Source organism: Rousettus aegyptiacus, unplaced genomic scaffold (genome assembly GCF_014176215.1).
Source record: "Rousettus aegyptiacus isolate mRouAeg1 unplaced genomic scaffold, mRouAeg1.p scaffold_m13_p_3, whole genome shotgun sequence".
NCBI classification, from domain to species: Eukaryota; Metazoa; Chordata; class Mammalia; order Chiroptera; family Pteropodidae; genus Rousettus; species Rousettus aegyptiacus.
This window is the reverse complement of record NW_023416306.1, coordinates 40,373,054-40,391,962: the sequence shown is the minus strand read 5'-3', so window position 1 is coordinate 40,391,962 and position 18,909 is coordinate 40,373,054. Positions and strand designations below refer to the sequence as shown.

General features: G+C 34.3%; 1 protein-coding gene across 5 annotated transcripts in view; it reads left to right on the top strand.

The window, feature by feature from the left end:
- The window catches only part of PCSK5 (proprotein convertase subtilisin/kexin type 5), a 400,819-nt gene that overhangs the window by 134,210 nt on the left and 247,700 nt on the right, over positions 1–18,909 (top strand). For 4 of the 5 annotated variants that reach the window (XM_016127089.2, XM_016127088.2, XM_016127091.2 and 1 more), the window contains exon 6: positions 16,827–16,915. In XM_016127089.2, the coding sequence (XP_015982575.2) occupies positions 16,827–16,915 (89 nt within the window). Of the gene's footprint in view, positions 1–14,568; positions 14,970–15,998; positions 16,001–16,826; positions 16,916–18,909 lie in introns of those variants that run through there. The other variant, XM_036218095.1, reaches the window with a different exon arrangement.

The window sequence follows — 18,909 nt, the reverse complement described above, 5'->3', positions numbered from 1 at the left end:
AAAACAAAACTTCCCTTTCTGCTGAATACTTGTTGCCAGTGTTTTGCATAGCTAAAACTAAGAGGTTTCTATTTAGACTCTGAAAAACAGTGCAATTTGTATTGAAAGAAAATATTGCAAGTTACCTGGGACCTTGTCATTAACATCAACCAATTCTCATTCTTAGCCATCAGAAAGGAAATTATAAATGAATTAACCTTTGATTTAGGATATATATATTTTTTCACATATTATGTGCTGGCCTTTCTTGAAATGAGGTAAATCAAGTAGTGTAAGCTTTAAAAAATAGTTTTTGGTAGCTAATTTTAGGATGAAAAGGAGAAAATGAGTTATGTAGATATCATTACTGATTAGCAAAACTTCTGAGAAAATTCCCTCAGAGATTTGAAATCTAATGAAAATCAATCTTCCTCTCTATCTCATTATACATATACACACAGCTTTCTTATTATTGTTTTCTGACTTATTAACTATAATGTTGAACTTAAAAATTAAGGTCGAACCTCTTAAATATTTAGCATACGTTGGAAAGAAACAAATCAGAAATAATTGGACCAACTTAAGGAGTAACTTCAGGTTTAGAATTTTGCTGAAAAATTAAAAATAATAATTGTAAATGAGTTATGCAACCTCAAAATATAGTAACAAGACATTTACACATATTTATCTTTTACTAATATGAGGAGATTGGAATTAATGAGATGGGAAATAGACATGGTAATACTTTTGAATTGTGATTATAAGCTAGAAATAGAGAAATGTTTCTGAGCCAGATGACTGTGAATGATATGGGGAAATATGTTAAATGATTGTAGAAATAACTTGGGGTAACTCTTTTTGCCACTGGGAGACTTATTGTCTCCTGTTTATTAAATGGAGACAAAATAGCTACCTGAAATTTGCTATGAGAATTACAGATAATGCATTCTGCATGTTCAAGATACTATAGGCCCAACTAGCCTATATAATAACTCATGGTATTAGAGCTAACTTAGAGATTTTGTCATCAGGAATGCCTAGTGACAGAGCTGCAAGTGAAATGAATCATTGACACTTTTCATCCCATTTTTTTTTTTTTCCTGGAGGAAATGATTTCCATTTAATTTAGGATAGTTATATTTTAAATACACAAACGATTAAAATGGTATCTGAATTTGAGCAAGGGTCGGGGCAGGGGTACAGAGGAGGGCATGAGTCTAAAATTCTCTTGGAAAGGTTAAATGGATCTAAGAGCCATAGAGGTGACCTTCACTCTCTAATGGTTATTTCAGTGGTCTTTTCAAAGTCAGATTTTCATAGTAGAATTTCAAAAATGGAGTATTCCTTCTATGTTTCTTTAAGAAAACTGATTATAGTCCACTTATTTAATGGAAATCACATTTCTTTCCTCATGCATTTGCTAAGAGAACATGGAAGAGGAACCCATGACAATAAATTTTGAAAGACATTCTGAGGTTTACTTGATTACTCCAAGGTTTACTTGACAAAAATCTCTTAAAAAGTCATTTAATTTTTATATTTTACTATATGACTTATTCATTGGATTTATAGCAATCTGTCCTTCAAACAATGACCCCCAAAACTCATGTAAATACAGTAGTTATTGTGATTATGAAAAGAGTTGCAACCGTAAAGCAGTAGTGAATTGCTTCTCCACACAGACATCTCTGTGTTCCTGAGATTACACTATACTCTCCATCCTCATGCAAGAGAAAAGTTTTAAAACAGTGATTATTTCAGCATTCTTGTTCAAAATTTGATCTACCTTGTTTTCACCAGTTGGTGACTGGTTTCCATGGAAATGGAAATGGAATAAGCATTCCTCGTTTTAGATTCTCAGCTGCCCCATGCCAACTGAGAACTGTAAATGCCATTTGGTTAACAGCAAGGATCCAGAATTCTTCCATTTTAAAGTGGCAGAGAGAGAGGAAAAGAAAATGTTTGCCAAGTCATTTTGCTTTTCTCCCTTTGAAAAGGACACAATTTTATGATTGTCTGAGCTATTGACTGATAGTTATGGGACACATACAAAGCCCAACAATGCCTCTTCTGACTAAGCAATTTAAATCTCTTTTCCACCCTTCACAGAGTTTCTTACCTCATTATGATTTAAACTGGCCTGTGATTGCCTTTCTTGCTGTCTCAGTGATGGGCACGGAACTGGAAAGTAGTCAAAATGTTGAGACAATTTGGTGATTCAGTGATCCGCAACCTGAAAAAAAAAAAAAATCTGTCAATAAAAGGAATGGGGATGAGGGCGAGTTGGAAAATTCTTACTTGTGAGAGAATGTTGGTTAATTTTATCATAAGAATTTTCTGTTTCTGAGATTATCACCTATAACTACACACTTTCTGGAACTATTCCATGGGGAAGATAATGAAGAAACTATAAATAAATGCTTTAACAAAATTTTGAGTATCAGTATAGTTTTGTCTTGTTTTTTAGAGTCTGGAAAAATGAATCAATCTGAATGTTAAAACTTTAGTAGCATTAATACATATTTTATTTCATATTTTAAGATGTTCAGATACTTGATCAAGAAAGAATGTGACTCTAGTCCTTAAATACCCCCCTGTTCTATGAACACACTTCTCTTGGGGTATAAAAAGGAGTTTCTCTCTGCCCCATTGCTAACTTTAATTTTAAATAAAACCAGACATAATGGCTTCCAGTCATGGCCTGCCCCTGTATCTCTAAGTGTGGTCTCACACCTCGCCAAAACAAGTAATTTGTCAACTAAGGAAATAATAAGATCCTTATCCTAGACTTAGGAAACTGCATGAATACTTCAAGGGAAATCTTAACGATGCTGAGCATGCATTTCAAGCCCTGACATTTTCTATTATCACATCGTATTCATGGGGAAATATCACTTTGATGATTTTTGGTGTAAACAGTTTTATGCATTCTAGTGATCTGAGAAAAAAGCATGGAAAGAGACTTGCATAGAATACACATTGAAGGTCAAGGTAGCAAGCCAGTTGTAGACATGGCAGTAACCCAATCTCTGTGACCACTTCTGCTTTCTCAAGAGAGGAAAGCAAGTTCCTTATTCTCTTACTTAATCCACAACCTTCCTGGTTTGGAGAGTGCAGGAGAGGGACTCATTATTGGGATAAATGGGTATTGGTGGGAGAAAACATTAAAAATAAATCTACTTAAATTGTGGCCAGTATCGTAATGAATGCCGCAAATGGTGTTTTAAACAATAAAACTAAAATGATGAAAATACATGTTGTTTATTATCTAGCAGAACATGCAGCTATAGCCATTTTTATAGCAAAAAAAAAAATGAATCATGTTTAAAGTTGTAGTTTTTCTGTAATATTATGAAATTTGAATTTTAGTAGAGTCATAAATGGATTCAGTTTGTAAAAATCTTTATTGGTTTTTCCAAGGGCCATTTGGAATCATTTCATTGACAAATCATTTTCATTTAAGGCCACCATCACGTTGCCAGCCTTGTTCCATTTTTGCTCTTCTGGGTCCTCTTTCAACAACAGCTTTCAATGTGATGAAAGCTATTCTAAAATGTTATTTTCATCGATTGTAAAAATCTTTTTTTTTTTTTTTAAAGATCATTAGGCAATTGATTTGCTTGATTTGCCTTGTATTGTTTGTTTGCATTTTATGTTTACACAGAGACATTAAGTTCTGGCACTGAAAAGGACAGGGATGACTGAATCAGCATTAATTTCATTAGTGGTAGGATCATTGGTGAATATCCTTTTTATTTGCTTAGTTAGGAAACCAATAATTATGGTACATTGTTGAAAAGAACCTGTGGGCAGTGATCCAAATAGCTTCGAAGGTGCACTTATGAGAGTTTCTCTCAGGAAAGGTCTCAAGTCCTCATTACTTTGTTCTGGCCCTGCTAAGTATGTGTGTGGTTGAGAATGTATGCATGTTCTTCCATGATTTTTGTTTGTCCATTTACTGTTGGAGAAACACTGGGACTTAGTGTCAAGAGTCCTTTTCCAGTAAACTGGCCACCCTACCTTGGTGAAGTCACTTAACCCATAAGAATATCAGTTTCCTTACCTATAAAATAGGGACAAAAATACATGTAGTGCAAGATTATTGGACAGATATAATTAAATTAAATATGAGAACCTTGGTGAAACTACCTGGCAAAAATAAATAAGTGATCCTGACCACCTGCATTAACTTTATGTGTAAACCACACATTGTATTAAGGTTCTGTCAGATGGAAATTGTTATATCAGTAGATATTTTGATATATTGTATTTGTTGAGTTGATTCATTTACATAAAACAGCATTCAGTATCAATATTAAATCATAGGAAGTGGAGATAGAAAAAGTAGCATATATTTTTTTGGTTCCCAAGAAGACATAGTAGCTATAACTCTATTTACCTCTCATGCCTAGAAACCACAAGGTGGCCAACTACAGACTCTGGACTCTGGGTCAAATCTCCCCATTGACCTTCTAGTTAAGAATGGTTTTTATGTTTTCAAAGGCTTCAAAAAACAGGGCGGCGGGGGTGAGAGAGGAAGAGAGAGAGAACTTACCTGGTTCTGTAAAGCCTGAAATATTTACAAGTTAGCCCATTACAGAAAACGTTTGCCAATCCCTGCTTATAAACTCATGCAAATACCATCATAATAAAAACCCCTCTCATGTTATTTCTAAATGAAATATGTCTATGCTAAAATGTTGAATAGATAATTAGGGATTATGATAAATTACATATTTTGGACGGAGCATTCCTTAATTGTTGGTTTTGTACTTCTATAATGTTGAGAACCTTTCAGTGTTTGAAGAAATGGCCCTGACGAACTCTGCAAGGAGAACCAGGAATAGTTCTCAGTAAACGGGGCTAGCAGTTGTTTGGTGCAGTTAAGCTAAAATGATGATAGTTTAATGAATATAAAGTGTTGGAGCTACTTATGTTTTCTTTAGGATCTCCTCCCAGGTAACCTGGAACCAAATGTCACCCACTTCTCAGATCCCAAAGAGTATTGCAGAACGGACACCAGGGGAGCACGTGGGTCAGAATTTTATGACCACAATTTACCTGTATTTTAGACAAATAGGATTATGTAAGGGTCACCTATTTTAGGTCCTTACTCCCTGTAAAATTAAGGCTCATGTCTTTAGAAGTGTTTTTACAGTTTGTCGATTTGGAAGGAGTCTCAAACAAACTGAAGTTAGAATTTAGAATGTCACTTTTCTCTAAAAGTCAATCATTAACTGATTTTGAGCAAACAACATATTTTTTGCCTATTTTACAGTGTATAGCATTGAGTGGTATCTTTACCCAAATATTTTTGCAGAAGCCAATAGAAGTAGAACCATAAAACAGATTACTGCTAAATGAACATGGACTTGTGAATTATTGCCTGTTATTCAGGATTTCCAGGCCAGTGGAGTTCCTTGAAACTACATCATTACATATTTAGTTTTCTCACTATTGAATCCTTAGTGACTAATACATTCCTCAGCATGTGGTAGGTACTCAACAAATATTTACTGAATGAATGATTCAGGAAAGTTAATTAATTATGGGCCAGGACATGGAAGTAGTCTCATTATTTATAGTTAATTAGGTAATTATAATAGTCATAAAAGGGAACTTATCTATATACAGAAGTACAGGTAGAGTTGAAATATTTTCTATATAGGGTACATTTTAGCCTCCCAGTTTCTTGTTTTTAGCACTTTAAAATTATTTGTATGAGGTAGTTTTCAGTATACATTTGGAGAAGAGAAATATGTATAGAAAGAGGCCATTAAAAAAATCAAAATTGTAATTTGATGCAGGTCATTATTCCTTTAATTATCTTTACAGATCTTTTTCCAGTCTCTCAGCATATACATCGAATATATACTTTATATTTCATGCTTTAGTGAGTTCCAATTATGAAATTTTCTTTTAATTATGATGATGCAAAATTACAGGAAAATTAGTTCAGGTGGGAAGAGGAGAAATTTCCTTAGATTGCATACCACACAATTTCACAAACACCAACCTTAGGCCAGAACTCTTGGAGCAGAAATTCTTATATAACACTCTATATATAAACAAACCTTGGCTAGCATATACCTCACTACTTGGTAATTATTTGCATAAATGTTAGAACATCCCTCTCAGTGGTTTTAGATTCAATGGGTCAGTTAAACTCCTAGACTCATTGGACCGTAAGTGTAATTAGAAGATAGAAATACATTGTACCAGTAGGAAAACAACAACAGCTGAATTTCTTCAGCAAGAGTGCTTACCAGTCCCAGGACTATTTTCTGCTCTTCCCCTGTCCCACCATCACTACCCAAGTGACATGTCAGTTGTGCAAGAGTGAGCCACATGAGTAGGTGTGAAAGGCATTTTGCCGTAGAAGCCCCACATTCTTACGAACAATATTTCTTGCAATAGCCTATGAATATAGCCTCCAGGGCCACACAAGGAAGGGTACACTGAATTTCCAGTGTCTGCTCTCAGAAGCCCAAAGCCAAGACTTCTCACCATGTATTTATAATCCCAGCCACAGACCTCCCAGTTTATGGCAGCATACCAACCAGTGTTCATTTTTACCATAAGCAGTGTTGCTTGGTAGCTGACATTCCATCTTTATCAGATATTAAGGGGAACAGAGCTAGGAACTTAAACCAAGGTAATTTTTTCATGATGAGGAGAAAAAGTTTTGTTAATCCTTTACTCTGCATCTTCTCCACCAAGGTTATGAGCATTACAACCTTACATTTATATCAATTTTGTATGTCCCTCGCTTAGAGAGCTTTAGGACATAGAATGTGAATTATCTGGATTTGAGAAAGGAAGAAGGGAAGGCTAGAGAGAGGGATGGGGGAAAGGACTAATATTGTTAACTAAAATAATTCTTGGGAAGTGCTTTGATAATTTCAAGAAAAAGACAACAGTATCCTGATAGAGTTTATTGCTTACTTAAAAAGTAAGTGTTCTTTCTAGTCTAGGGCCATGCCACCCTGAACAAGCCCAATCCTGTCTGATCTCAGAAGCTAAGCAGGGTCAGGCCTGGCTAGTACTTGGATGGGAGACCTAGGAAGACCAGATTCCTTAGGTGTAAAAAATAAAAAAAAATAAGGGATTGTAAGCTGACAAGGTCCTTATAATCTGTGAGGTCAACCAAGGGTTGCCTCACCTAAAAAATAAAAAAAAAATTTTTTTTTAGAGTGTTCTATTCCTATTTTCTGGGGTTGTAGGTAGCACTTATCCCAGTAGAGCAGAGATTTTTCCAATGGGGAAGATGGGCATTGTGTTGTACCTTCCAATTCCAAGGAAGACTTGGATCCTCCAGATCTACATTTGTGAACTTTAAGAGAAAACACTTCACTCTCAGATCACTAAGAACAGACCTAAAATGAATTGGCAGGAATGACTAATTTCTGTCTATTCATAGTCAAAGGGTAAGGGAGACAATTTCTCTGTTCCATTTGCGATGGAAATTAAGATCAGACTGTTCCCAAAGCTCCAACTATGTGGAGTAAAAGTTTCAGAGACTAAACAGAACCTCTGATAGGGGTTAGGGAACTTGAAGAGCAGGGTTATGGGCTCTTAATAGACCCATTGGGGAGAGAATAGCATCATGGTATCACTAGCAGCTGTAGACATTAACAAGCAATCTGAATTCATAGGAACAAGCTCAGGTAACATGTGGAAAACTAATCATTAAAAGCAAAAATATGATGGAGCCAAGAAAAAGGACCTTGTTCCATCATCATGATTAGTATATTTCATCAATGGGTATTCTCTATTGCCTTGATGTTGCTATTGATCCCTAAGATAAGGATAGGAAGAGAATTACGTTGATAAGGAGATAGTTACTATCTTGGTCAAGAGTATGTACACACACACACACACACACACACACACACACACACACACATACATATGCTAGTGCCCATGATAAGTTTTACTGTATTTCATTATTTTATTATATTTGAGAGATCAACAGAAGTAAGGTAAAGAATTAGGTTTTCTGATAAACCAAGCTATTCTTTCCTTTAGACATGGGCAAGCATGATTAACAATGAATTCAGTTAATGATAAATAAGATTTTTCATAGGCTGGGGGGCATAGAAGAAAAAAAGAATGTCAAAGGCCTAAGCTGGGGAGGATATGGAAGAAGGAAAATGGCAGAGGTAAGAAAAAAACTTTTAAAACAGTATATTGAAATATCCTTTTTGAATTTCAACCAGTATTACAAATAACTGTTCAAATTCTTCAGACCTGTAATGACTTTTAAAACTTTAAAAAATAATTATAAACTCATAGAAATTTGCAAAAATAGTAGCGGTCTCCATGCTCTTCACCTAGATTCCCTCAATTTATTTATGTAAATAAAATTAAAAAATAAAGTCCAAGTCCAAGATCAAGGTGTTGGCAGGTTTGGTTTGGGCGAAGTCTCTCTTCCTGACTTGGAGGTAGCTGCCTTCTTACTGTATTGTCACATGGCACAGAAAAAGGAAACAAGTTTTGTCATGTCTCTTCTTATAAGGGCACTAATCCCATGATGAGGGCTCTGACCTAATTACCTCCCCAAGGCACCACCTCTAAATATCGCCACATATGAATTGGGGGATTACCACCAACATTCAGTCCACAGCAGTTATTTTCACTAAGTTTTCCCGAGTTTCTTCCTAGTATAATAATAAAAAAAAAAAAATTAATATTATTGAAGCCTCAGGGACCACATATAATTGCAGTCACTTCAGAAGCTATTATCTTAATTGTCTCACAAAAACTAATCACCAAAAAATGGACTCTGTAATTTCTTTTTTGCTTTTTAAAAATTTTAATTTACCCTTTTATTTTTTTTTTCCTAATACGTTTCTTGAACTTCAGTAAGTTTTTCACTGAAGACAGGGTGAAAATCCATTTCCAGATATTTTTCCATTCTTTTTCAATTTTCATTTTTAAGATTCCTAGCATTTCCTCCTCCTAGCTCAAGTTGAATAATTTATCATGGAGATTCTATAAAACATACTGTCAAATATCCTGCATTAATAATAATGAAGGAAGAAAGTTGCCTCTACCTCACAAGATAAGGAGGATAGCAGGCAAAGAAGTCATGAAATCTTGGCAGTCATTCAAAGACTTAGGAATGTGGGCCCTTGTGAGTCTTACTGGAATAGTGAAAAGGCGTTACATAAAGACCCGGGAGACTCAGATTTAGTCTTTGCCCCGCTACATTTTATACCCTCCAATCGCTATCTGACTGACTGAATTTTCTCATTTGTAAGAGAAGAAATATCTGTTTTGCTTACTTCTCAGGGTTGAAGTGAGAATCAGATGAGGCAAAAATACTTTCAGAACTGGAATGTGTGATATAAACATCAAGTGGTAATATTATCGAGGATAATATCAGTAGTCAGAAATATCAGTTCTATGTGATTTGTTGGAAAACACATCGAATACATTATTTCTTACTTTCCTCTCTCTATTTATAAGGGGGCTTTTTAGATAGACTTAAATGGAAGGTTTTCACTTAGATTTAAACAAAATGAAAAGATGCTGAAGAGAATGCACACACCAGATTTCAAAAAGGAATAGAAACAGTGAGGGGTAGATGGAATCCATGAACAGCTGCAGATGTTTGTTCCAAGAAAAAAAAATGAAATAGAAAGCCACCTTTCTCCAAGTTGCCCTTCCTTGATTCCATACAAGTAGAATTTTGATTTTCAAGCAATGCAGTGGAAACTATAAGGGAGACCTCCTGAATGTGTCCTGGTGTCTTAGATTCACTGCTGAGCTTACTGACATCTTATCTTTAGAGCTGTGGTAAATCGCAAGTTAATATTTCCATCCCTACTATTATGGAAGAAAAAGATATACAAATCAGTATGACTGGAGGACTGGGAGAAAGCAAAAAGAGTGAAAGCAGTATTTTATCACCTAGCAAGACATAATGGACCCCATGAATTTGTATTCTATACTCACTTCACTTAAGTTCATATATTCTCAATATTATAGAAATTAGTTACTAGGCACTGTCTAATTTTTCCTCTTTTTAATCAGATAGCCCAGGTAAAACTGAAGATTTTTAATTACAATGATTTATTGTTGGAAACAGGTAATGGAGCAGGTGAGAAAACTTTGTTTTCCAAGTAAGAAAAGCACTAGTAAAAGCTGAAATGATTTTTAAATCAAGATGCTCTTTAAGAAATAAAATGGTTTGTTCAAGTAAAAATTATGTAACAAAACATCTTACACTTACTGAGCCCTGGCAGCAATGACAATATCCTTAAGAGAATCAGAGAAGTGATACATTATTAATTGCTAGTTTGTCTACACTCACTTTATTTGACATGATATCCAGTCATTGGTCTAGATATCCTTATCATTTACATAATTGGGTTGTCTTCTGGACGTGTCAAAAAATACGTGTCTTAGTAATATTTTGCACATATGTAAGAAAGCTACAGGTGACTAATTTTCCAAGGGGTATTACCTGGGAATTGTCTAGTAAAGTTCATATTTAGGTGCATGTGGATCAGAGTATAATATAATGAGTATATTGTTTTCTGGACTAAAATCTAATAAAATTTTCTCCTTATACAGAAAAATATACTGAATGTTCTTACTCTGTTACCTTTGGAAAAAATACATCTGAAATACTGACTTTGTTCTGTTCTATAACTTTTTTATTTAACTGACATTGTGAATATTGTTGCTGACTACCCTTGTTCTTTGAATGAAGAAAAAAATTGAATCTTATTTACATACTTGAACAGGTCATGATGATATCTATCATTCTGTGATTGATTTTAAATTCATGTCAAAACATTGAGTACAGCTAAGATACAAAAAATTTTAAATGATTTTACTTGGGGTAATGATCATTGTCATCTAAGGAGAGTGAGCTGTTTAAATATAGTTGAGCTAACAATTTGGACCCTCAATTACCATATGCAGCAATATATTATTTACATGATATTTAAAATATATGTGTCAGCAAGAGAGTGATAACTTCTCTGTTTCCCCCAAAATGATTCATTCATTATGATGTGGAGCAATGTGCAGAAATCTTAGAAGAAATGTTTTTTTTTTATAAGGAAATAGTCACTCGATTCTTCACGTAGGAGCATTCACTGAACATTAATGGTGCACATAATATGTGCAGAGCTTTATTGCATTTTCAGAATACAGAACCAAGTTAGTTCTTCCATTTTTTAACAATATGGTAAAATAGATATTCAATTAAATCGTTTCTATTGTAGTACATCTAAAGTTCCTGTGAAAATATTAACTTTTTAATGCATGGTTGAGCTAATGGGATACCAGGAATATTTCTCTGAGAAAGCTGAAATCTGTAAACTTAGGTGGTCAATAGATAGACACTTGGTATTTTCCAGAGTGAGCAATTAATCCCAGCTGTCCTGGAGCTGGATCTTTAAAAGCCTAGGGATGGCAGGAGACAAGATCTTGATCCAGTGGGGGTAATAGAAGACTTCTGCATAAAACAAAATCCCTGAGGTACCATATTCAGCACGTTAACTATAAAAAAAGAAAACCGACAGAGGACATATTTGATTTTCCAATCTAGGTAGTAGATGGGCCAAGCAAATAAATAACTGCCCTTTAAGAATTACTAACTGCACTCATGGGATTTATACCTGTAATTTATATTACTTGTATGGCCCAAATTTTAGATAGGTTAGATTAGGTCCTGGCTGGTGTACATTCAGATATGTGGTAGACACAAATTTAAATCTTCTCTAGAACAATGAGTTTTCTGTATCAGCCTCAAAGAATTCACCCAGATAAAAGCCCAAACAGCATGACTTCCTAAATGGACAATTCACCAACTGCATGGGGAAAACATCACCACAAAACACTCCAGAAGCAAAAATAGTCAAATTAGAGTAACATGTCTTAGTGTTATTAAATATAATTTCTATGCATCAAGATGTGAATTTTGAAAAGTGTTTTAAGAAAAAGAGAGCATCAGAATTAACCAGGCCCATTTGAAAAAGAACTTCAAAAAAAAAAAAAATGAAACATGTAATAATTTAAATGAATAATGCAGTGAATGGACAAAATAGTAGATTAGTCATGGCTGAAGATAGGATAAGTGAAATATAGAACTGAGCTAATTACACAGAATGAAGCCCAGAGAGAGAAAGATCAGAAAGCCTGAAAGTGAGATGAAAGATTAACATATTGTGAAAAGATCTAATGTCTAACTGAGTTCTGATGGGAGGAACTAGAGAATGATGGAAAAGCAGTTTTCAAAGGTGCTAGTTACTACTTCTGAAAATTTAAACATTAAAGTAGGTTTAGGAATTTCAAAAGATAGTTTTTTTTAATCCATATATACAACTTCTTAATGAGCCTTCATAGTAGAAAAAAAAATAAAAATAAAAATAAAAGATCTGAAAAGCAGCCAGAGAAAACTAGATTGCCAAAATGGTTAGTTTCTTACCAGAAATATTGGAAACCAAAAGATAGTGAAATAGCATTTTGAAGGGTTGTTGGTCTGGAATTCTATACCCAAAGAAATTATTTTCAAAAACAACAGTAAAATAAAGTCATTTTCTGAGGCTACCAAAAGACTCTTTGAAGGATACATTTATAGACTGTTCTTCAGAAAGAAATCATTGATTCCATAAAGAAGTGTGAACTTCAAAAAGAAATAGAGCAAAGAATGCTTTCATAAGGCTAAGTAAACATTGTTTAAATTAGTAACAGTAATGTGTAATTTCTAGAGTTAACCCAATGAATAACTATAATCCTGGGGAACTAATGTGTCAAGAGATGGTTAATCAGAGTTGAGAAAAGTATTGATGACTTTAGCCTTTGTGCTATTAGGTACCCATGATCAAATCCTTAGGATAACCACAAAATCAGCAGTCCTCAAACTTTTGGGCACCAGAGACCAGTGCTCCTATGAGAATCTAATGCCTGATGGTCTGAGGTGGAGCTGAGGTGGTGATGCTAGTGCTGGGGAACAGCTGCAAATACAGATGAAGCTTTGCTTGCTGGCCCACTGCTCACCTCCTGCTGTGTGGCCCAGTTCCTAACAGGCCACAGACTAGTCTTCAGCCGGGAGACTGGGAACCCCTGCACTAAATATAGAATGTATAAAATTCAAACTAGTAAAGGGTGAAAATATATGGAAATGAACATAAACATATGAGTAGATACTGTTATATATGGACTATCAAATTAAAGATAAAGGTAGTTAACCTAGCTTGAAAAAAACAATTACATGCTATTTATAAGAGATAAACTAACACAAACACATAAGTTTGAAAGTAAAAGGAACAAACAGGTAAATAACTTAAAAATTAACTATATATTCATACATTTTTTCCCTCACTGGATAGATTTAACAATCCTATTCTAAGTAAAATGAAAATCAACAGACCTACAAAGAACTTAAACAAATTCACAATATAACGAGCAAGCCTTGATATCATAGACTTACAAAGAACAATTCGAGAATATACACCCTTTCAAGCAATTGGAACGTTTATAAAAATTCATCACATACTTCTGTGAGTCTCACAAAATTCGAACAGTTGCTTAATAAAAATTATATGCTTTTATCACAAGGTAATCAAGTTGTTGATCAATATCAAAAAAAACACCCACATGCATTTAAAAATTTTAAATCATAAATAACCCATAGGCCAAATAATAAACTAGAGCAGAATTAAAAACAAATCGAATTAATCAAAATAGATACAGTAAAGTATAAGAGCAATGGACTCATAAAGGGAATTTGACATTAAAGTTAAAATAACTTATACCATGAAGTAATATGCAACAAGAGCCTAATGAAGAGTCATAAATAATTGATAGGGAAATTTTTTAGTTTAGCTTTGGGCTTAGTACCTATGACTTTATTTCTGCTTTGTTCATTCATTTATTTTGTTCTTTAGATTCCATATAAGTGAAGTCATATGACATTTGTCTTTCTCTATCTGACTTAATATACTCAGCATAATACTCTCTAAGTCCATCCATGTTACAGATGGCAAGATTGCATTCTTTTTTATGGCTGAGCAGCGCTCCATTGTATATATGTACCACCTCTTCTTTATCCATTCATCTATTGATGGACACTCGGCCATATCTTGGCTATTGTAAATAATGCTGCCATGAACATATGGTTAGATGCACATATCCCTTCGAAGTAGTGCTTTGGGTTTCTTCAGATAAATACCCAGAAGTGGGTTTATTGCATTCTTTTTTGTCTCTTGTTATAGCCTTTGTTTTAAAGTCTATTTTGTCTGGTATAAGTATTGCCACCTCAGCTTTTTGTTTATTTCCTTTTTCATGAAATGTGTTTTTCATCCCTTTACTTTCAGTCTGTGTGCCTTTCAATCCGAAGTGGGTCTCCTGTAGGCAGCATATGTAAGGGTCTGGTTTTCGTATCTATTCAGCCACCTTATGTCTTTGGATTGGAGCATTTAATCCATTTGCATTTAAAGTAATTGTTGACAGATGTATAGTTATTGCCATTATATTATTTATACTTGTTTCTTCTTCTAGAAGTCCCTTTAACATTTCTTGTTTGGTGGTGATGAAATTCTTTAGTATCTTCTTATCTAGGAAGCTCTTTATCTGTCCTTCAATTCTAAATAATAGCTTTGTTGGATAGAGTAATCTTTGTTGTAGGTCATCGCTTTTCATGAAATGTTTTCTCTTTTAAAAACGTATCATTTGTCTGATGGTTAAAGTGGCACAACCAAATATCAGAAGGGCAAGATAATTATCAGTACATCAAAATTAAGTACTGTGTTTGACAACCTAAAATTGCTGTAAATAAGATGGTTATGTTTCCAACAACAAATTTGGAAACATATGTAACAGATATGATAGAAAGACAGTAAGAAACTTGGGCAAAGGGCATGAAAGGATTATTCGCAAAGCAAGAAACAGAAATAACTAATAAATGTTTGAAAATATGTACAACATCAAATGGAATCAGAGGGGATAAAAAGGGAAGCAACAACGAGAACGTTTTTCATGTCAAATTGGCAAGAATGAAAAAGATTGAGAAACTCATGCTTAGGGGTTTATGTAAACAGGGGTTTGTCCAGATATTTTCTCCATTCTATTGTCATGTAACTTGGCTTATGGTCTTTTTTCCTTTGCCATGTACAAAAATTTAATGTTTTGTAGTAATTTTATTAATCTTGTAGTTTTTTATGAGATTTAATTATATTACTTTCATCGACTGTTAACAGTTTGACAATATATTCTGTACTCCTTGGTCCAATAATTCCACTTCTAGGAGTTTGTCATAAATTATATTTATGAAATATTTATAAATACACAAAAATACACACATACACATACATTCAATACTGTTCTTTGTAGCCTTGTCAGTATTAGAAAAACTGGAAAAAATTCCAGGAATAGAGGACTTGTTGAAGAGACTGTGTTGTATGTATATACATACATATATAGAAAGAGAGACATACACACACATTATGTACCTTTTGAAAGATGTGGTATAATACCAATCATTCAAATTATATATAGCTTAATATTTATAAAGAAATATATGCATGACATTACTACTAAGTTTGTGTAAACTCATGTACCTATCAGTTATCAGTTGTAAGCAGTAACTCGATTATAGTTGCACAGATGATAGTCACATCCCATGACAACTGTGGTCTGAAGCACCTGTGCTCAAGTGAAAAGCACTACAATGGAATTTGGGGGGCCTTAGTTTTAGTCACCCTTTGGCTGCTTTCAGCAGATCTCTTTACAAACCAAAGGCCTCCTTAAATGTCCTCATCTCTAAAAATGAGGGAAGGGAGGTAGGCATTGGACTTCAGTAGCAATGACATACACCATAATAGTTGCCACATCCCATCTCTGCAGCCCTCCCAGACATAGTCATCAGTCATAGTGTCCTTTCTCTGGGCCCAGCCATGCTTTGGAATTCTTTTCAGCACACTATTTTAGGCCACTGTTTTAAAGCCAATTGTCCTTTACTCTTGAAACTTCTTTGCCATCTTCAGATAAGATGAACTTAGAAGTCCTTTCAGCCAAGGGATTTTGCTGACCACTGAGCAGAGTTATTGCGAGATAACAAGGAATATCTTTCAGAAAATGTATTTACTTTTCTAATAGCCCCATTTTTTAAAAACCAGTAAAAAGTAAATAATATAAGTATATTATTTAATAAAATAACTTGATAATATATTTTATTAATATATTTCAATGTGTCATTGATATAAAACAGTTATTAATGGGCTATTTCACATTTTTGCTTTTGTTTTTTCATAAAATCTTTGAAATACGATGTGCATTTATAGCATTCCCATTTTAGATGATAAATTTCTATTGGAGATTCTTGATCTATATTTAAGCTTATGGTTTAAAAAAAGTAGAATCTCATATGTACATTCTTACATTTTCTAATAATTGAATTGAGTACTAGTTTTTAAATTTAATTTAAAGTAAATTAAAAATTAAGGTGAAGTCATACTGGCCACATTTCAAGTACCCAAGAGACATATGGGTGGTGGTTACCATATTGGACATCAGTAGTTTAGAGGATACAAAGACGTATACAATTTGATTTTAGCTTACAGAGAGATTTTCTAGTTGGGAAAGCAAAATATCGAAAATAAATATATCAAGAATTTAATCCAGAATGTAATAATATAATAGAATATAACAGAACGTAATAATTAAGTGCTAAATATTGACCAGACTGTGTTACTTGGGTAGGAGATTCCAGAAAAAAACCCAGTTTGATACATTCTTCACCACTTCGAAGTCTGAATGGTGGCAGTGATGTGTTGAGTTTTTGAGAACGGAGTGTCTTACTTTAGAAAGTCCGTGTGTTCTCCCTGCAGGCATGGGACCCGCTGTGCTGGAGAAGTGGCAGCTGCAGCAAACAACTCTCACTGCACAGTCGGAATTGCTTTCAACGCCAAGATTGGAGGTATGGGAAACAAACAAACTTGCGTGGATATAGAAATCAGCCAACAGCTCTTGTGTTAACTGGTTTTCAGAACCCTTTTGAACTAAAGACAGGCATATGTTTGCATAATAGTGTTCAACTATTGTTGACAGCAAAATGACCATGTTAACACATATTATCAAATAAAGTGTTGCAAACACAGACATTTCTTTTTTTAAACAGGCATGTAAAAGAGGTTGTCCAGTACTAAAAATGGGTTCAGTGACATACTGTACTGAACTATGTAATTGGTACTTGGGTCAGAAAGAACTAGTAATAAAATACTAGGCTGTAATATCTCTATGGAAAGAAGTATTTTGAAATTCTGTTAAAGCAGAAAACTTTTTTTCTTTTCCTTAAGCTTTACAAAAAGTTTCTTTTAACTTCAATTAAAATGATAAATAGTAAAATCTTTTGTAGTCTTCTAATGTAGTAAGACTCTTATCATTAATAATTCCAGATTTATATACACATGCCTGCGCGTACGCGCGTGCATGTGTACACACACACACACACACACACACACACACACACACACACACACACACACACACACAGTCAACTATACATAAGCTTACTACAAGGACCCAACCACAGCTATTTAAATCCAGGCTTTATAAAAGCAAACTCTTACTCTCCTATTTGTAGACATCTTTGTTACTATAGCCTGTTGCCACAGCCATATGGAAATGGGAAGAAAACATTGTAAGAGATGGTTTAGATCCCAGCGGCTTTGCCAGTGTTCCCTGCGGGTCTTAAAGGGTGTCATATGGTGAATGAAGTTCCTGGAACAAGGGTGACATCTTTTTTTCCAGTACACTATTTGTTTCTAAAAGATAAATAGAGTTGGATCTTTAAAAAATTACAGTTCTTTGTAGGATAAATGTCGAGATAACATGAACTATTTGGGGTCTATAATAGCATGGCTATGGTTTACTGAGACTACCTTGAATATCATCCCTCAGTATGTCTGACCTCTTTCCTTCCTTTATTTCACCCTGAATTCTTAGGGTATTGCAACTTGTAAAGCTGTAATTAGCTATACTCTGAGAGTATCTGCTGTATGTCAAGGAGAAGGTTCATGAAGGAGCTAAGGAATGCAAACCACTTCCCTCTGAAAATCATGAGGATGCTGGAGGCCTTTGCTTGTCTCAAGAGAATCACAAGATTACGGTGGCTTCCCAGTCAATCCTTCTTGCTGTCCAGGCACACACAATCTCCCACAACAGAAACACGCATCCATGTCCTTGTCATTACTCTTCAGTGCTAACCCAGCACTCTCTGACCTTGAGGGAATGAAGCGATGAACTTGTGAACCTCATAGATAAGTTGCTGGCCTAACTGAATGTGACCTAAGGAAAAAAAAAAAAAAAAGAAAAGAAGTATATATGGCAATGACTCACAAATGTTCTGTCATTCAAAAAACAAGAACATTCTGAATTATAAACTTAACCCCTCAGACCTAAGGAATGAAGACTTGCAGTTAAATGAAGAAAAAGCAGTCTTTCATCTTTTAACTTGAGGAAACAGAATTCTTATTTGTCAGCTTTTGATCAAAAAATTAATATTACCCTCTAGATATGATTTTATCATTTGTGTGTGTATGAATGTCACATAATTACATGATGTAAAACTGAATTCAGGTATTGTGTAGATACTCCTGCATATTAATATTTAAAGGTATGGTTAGTCCAATGTTTATCTCAGACCTCCCAGTACAGATAAAATAGTTTCATTTTATGCTTTTAAACAGAAAGTAAGCCTATGAAGTAGTTCATCCTTCTTCAGTAAAAACCAAGCAGATGAATTTGGAATATTCATATCAAATAAAAACAAGCCAGTGGCTGCTCAGGACCCAGTACATGCAGGACACCATATTCTACACCCACAAAAACTACTGACAAACTTTCTAAATATAGTTTCCATTTCGTAATATTTTTTTTATTTTTAAAATTTTTATTTAACAAAATTCTTTG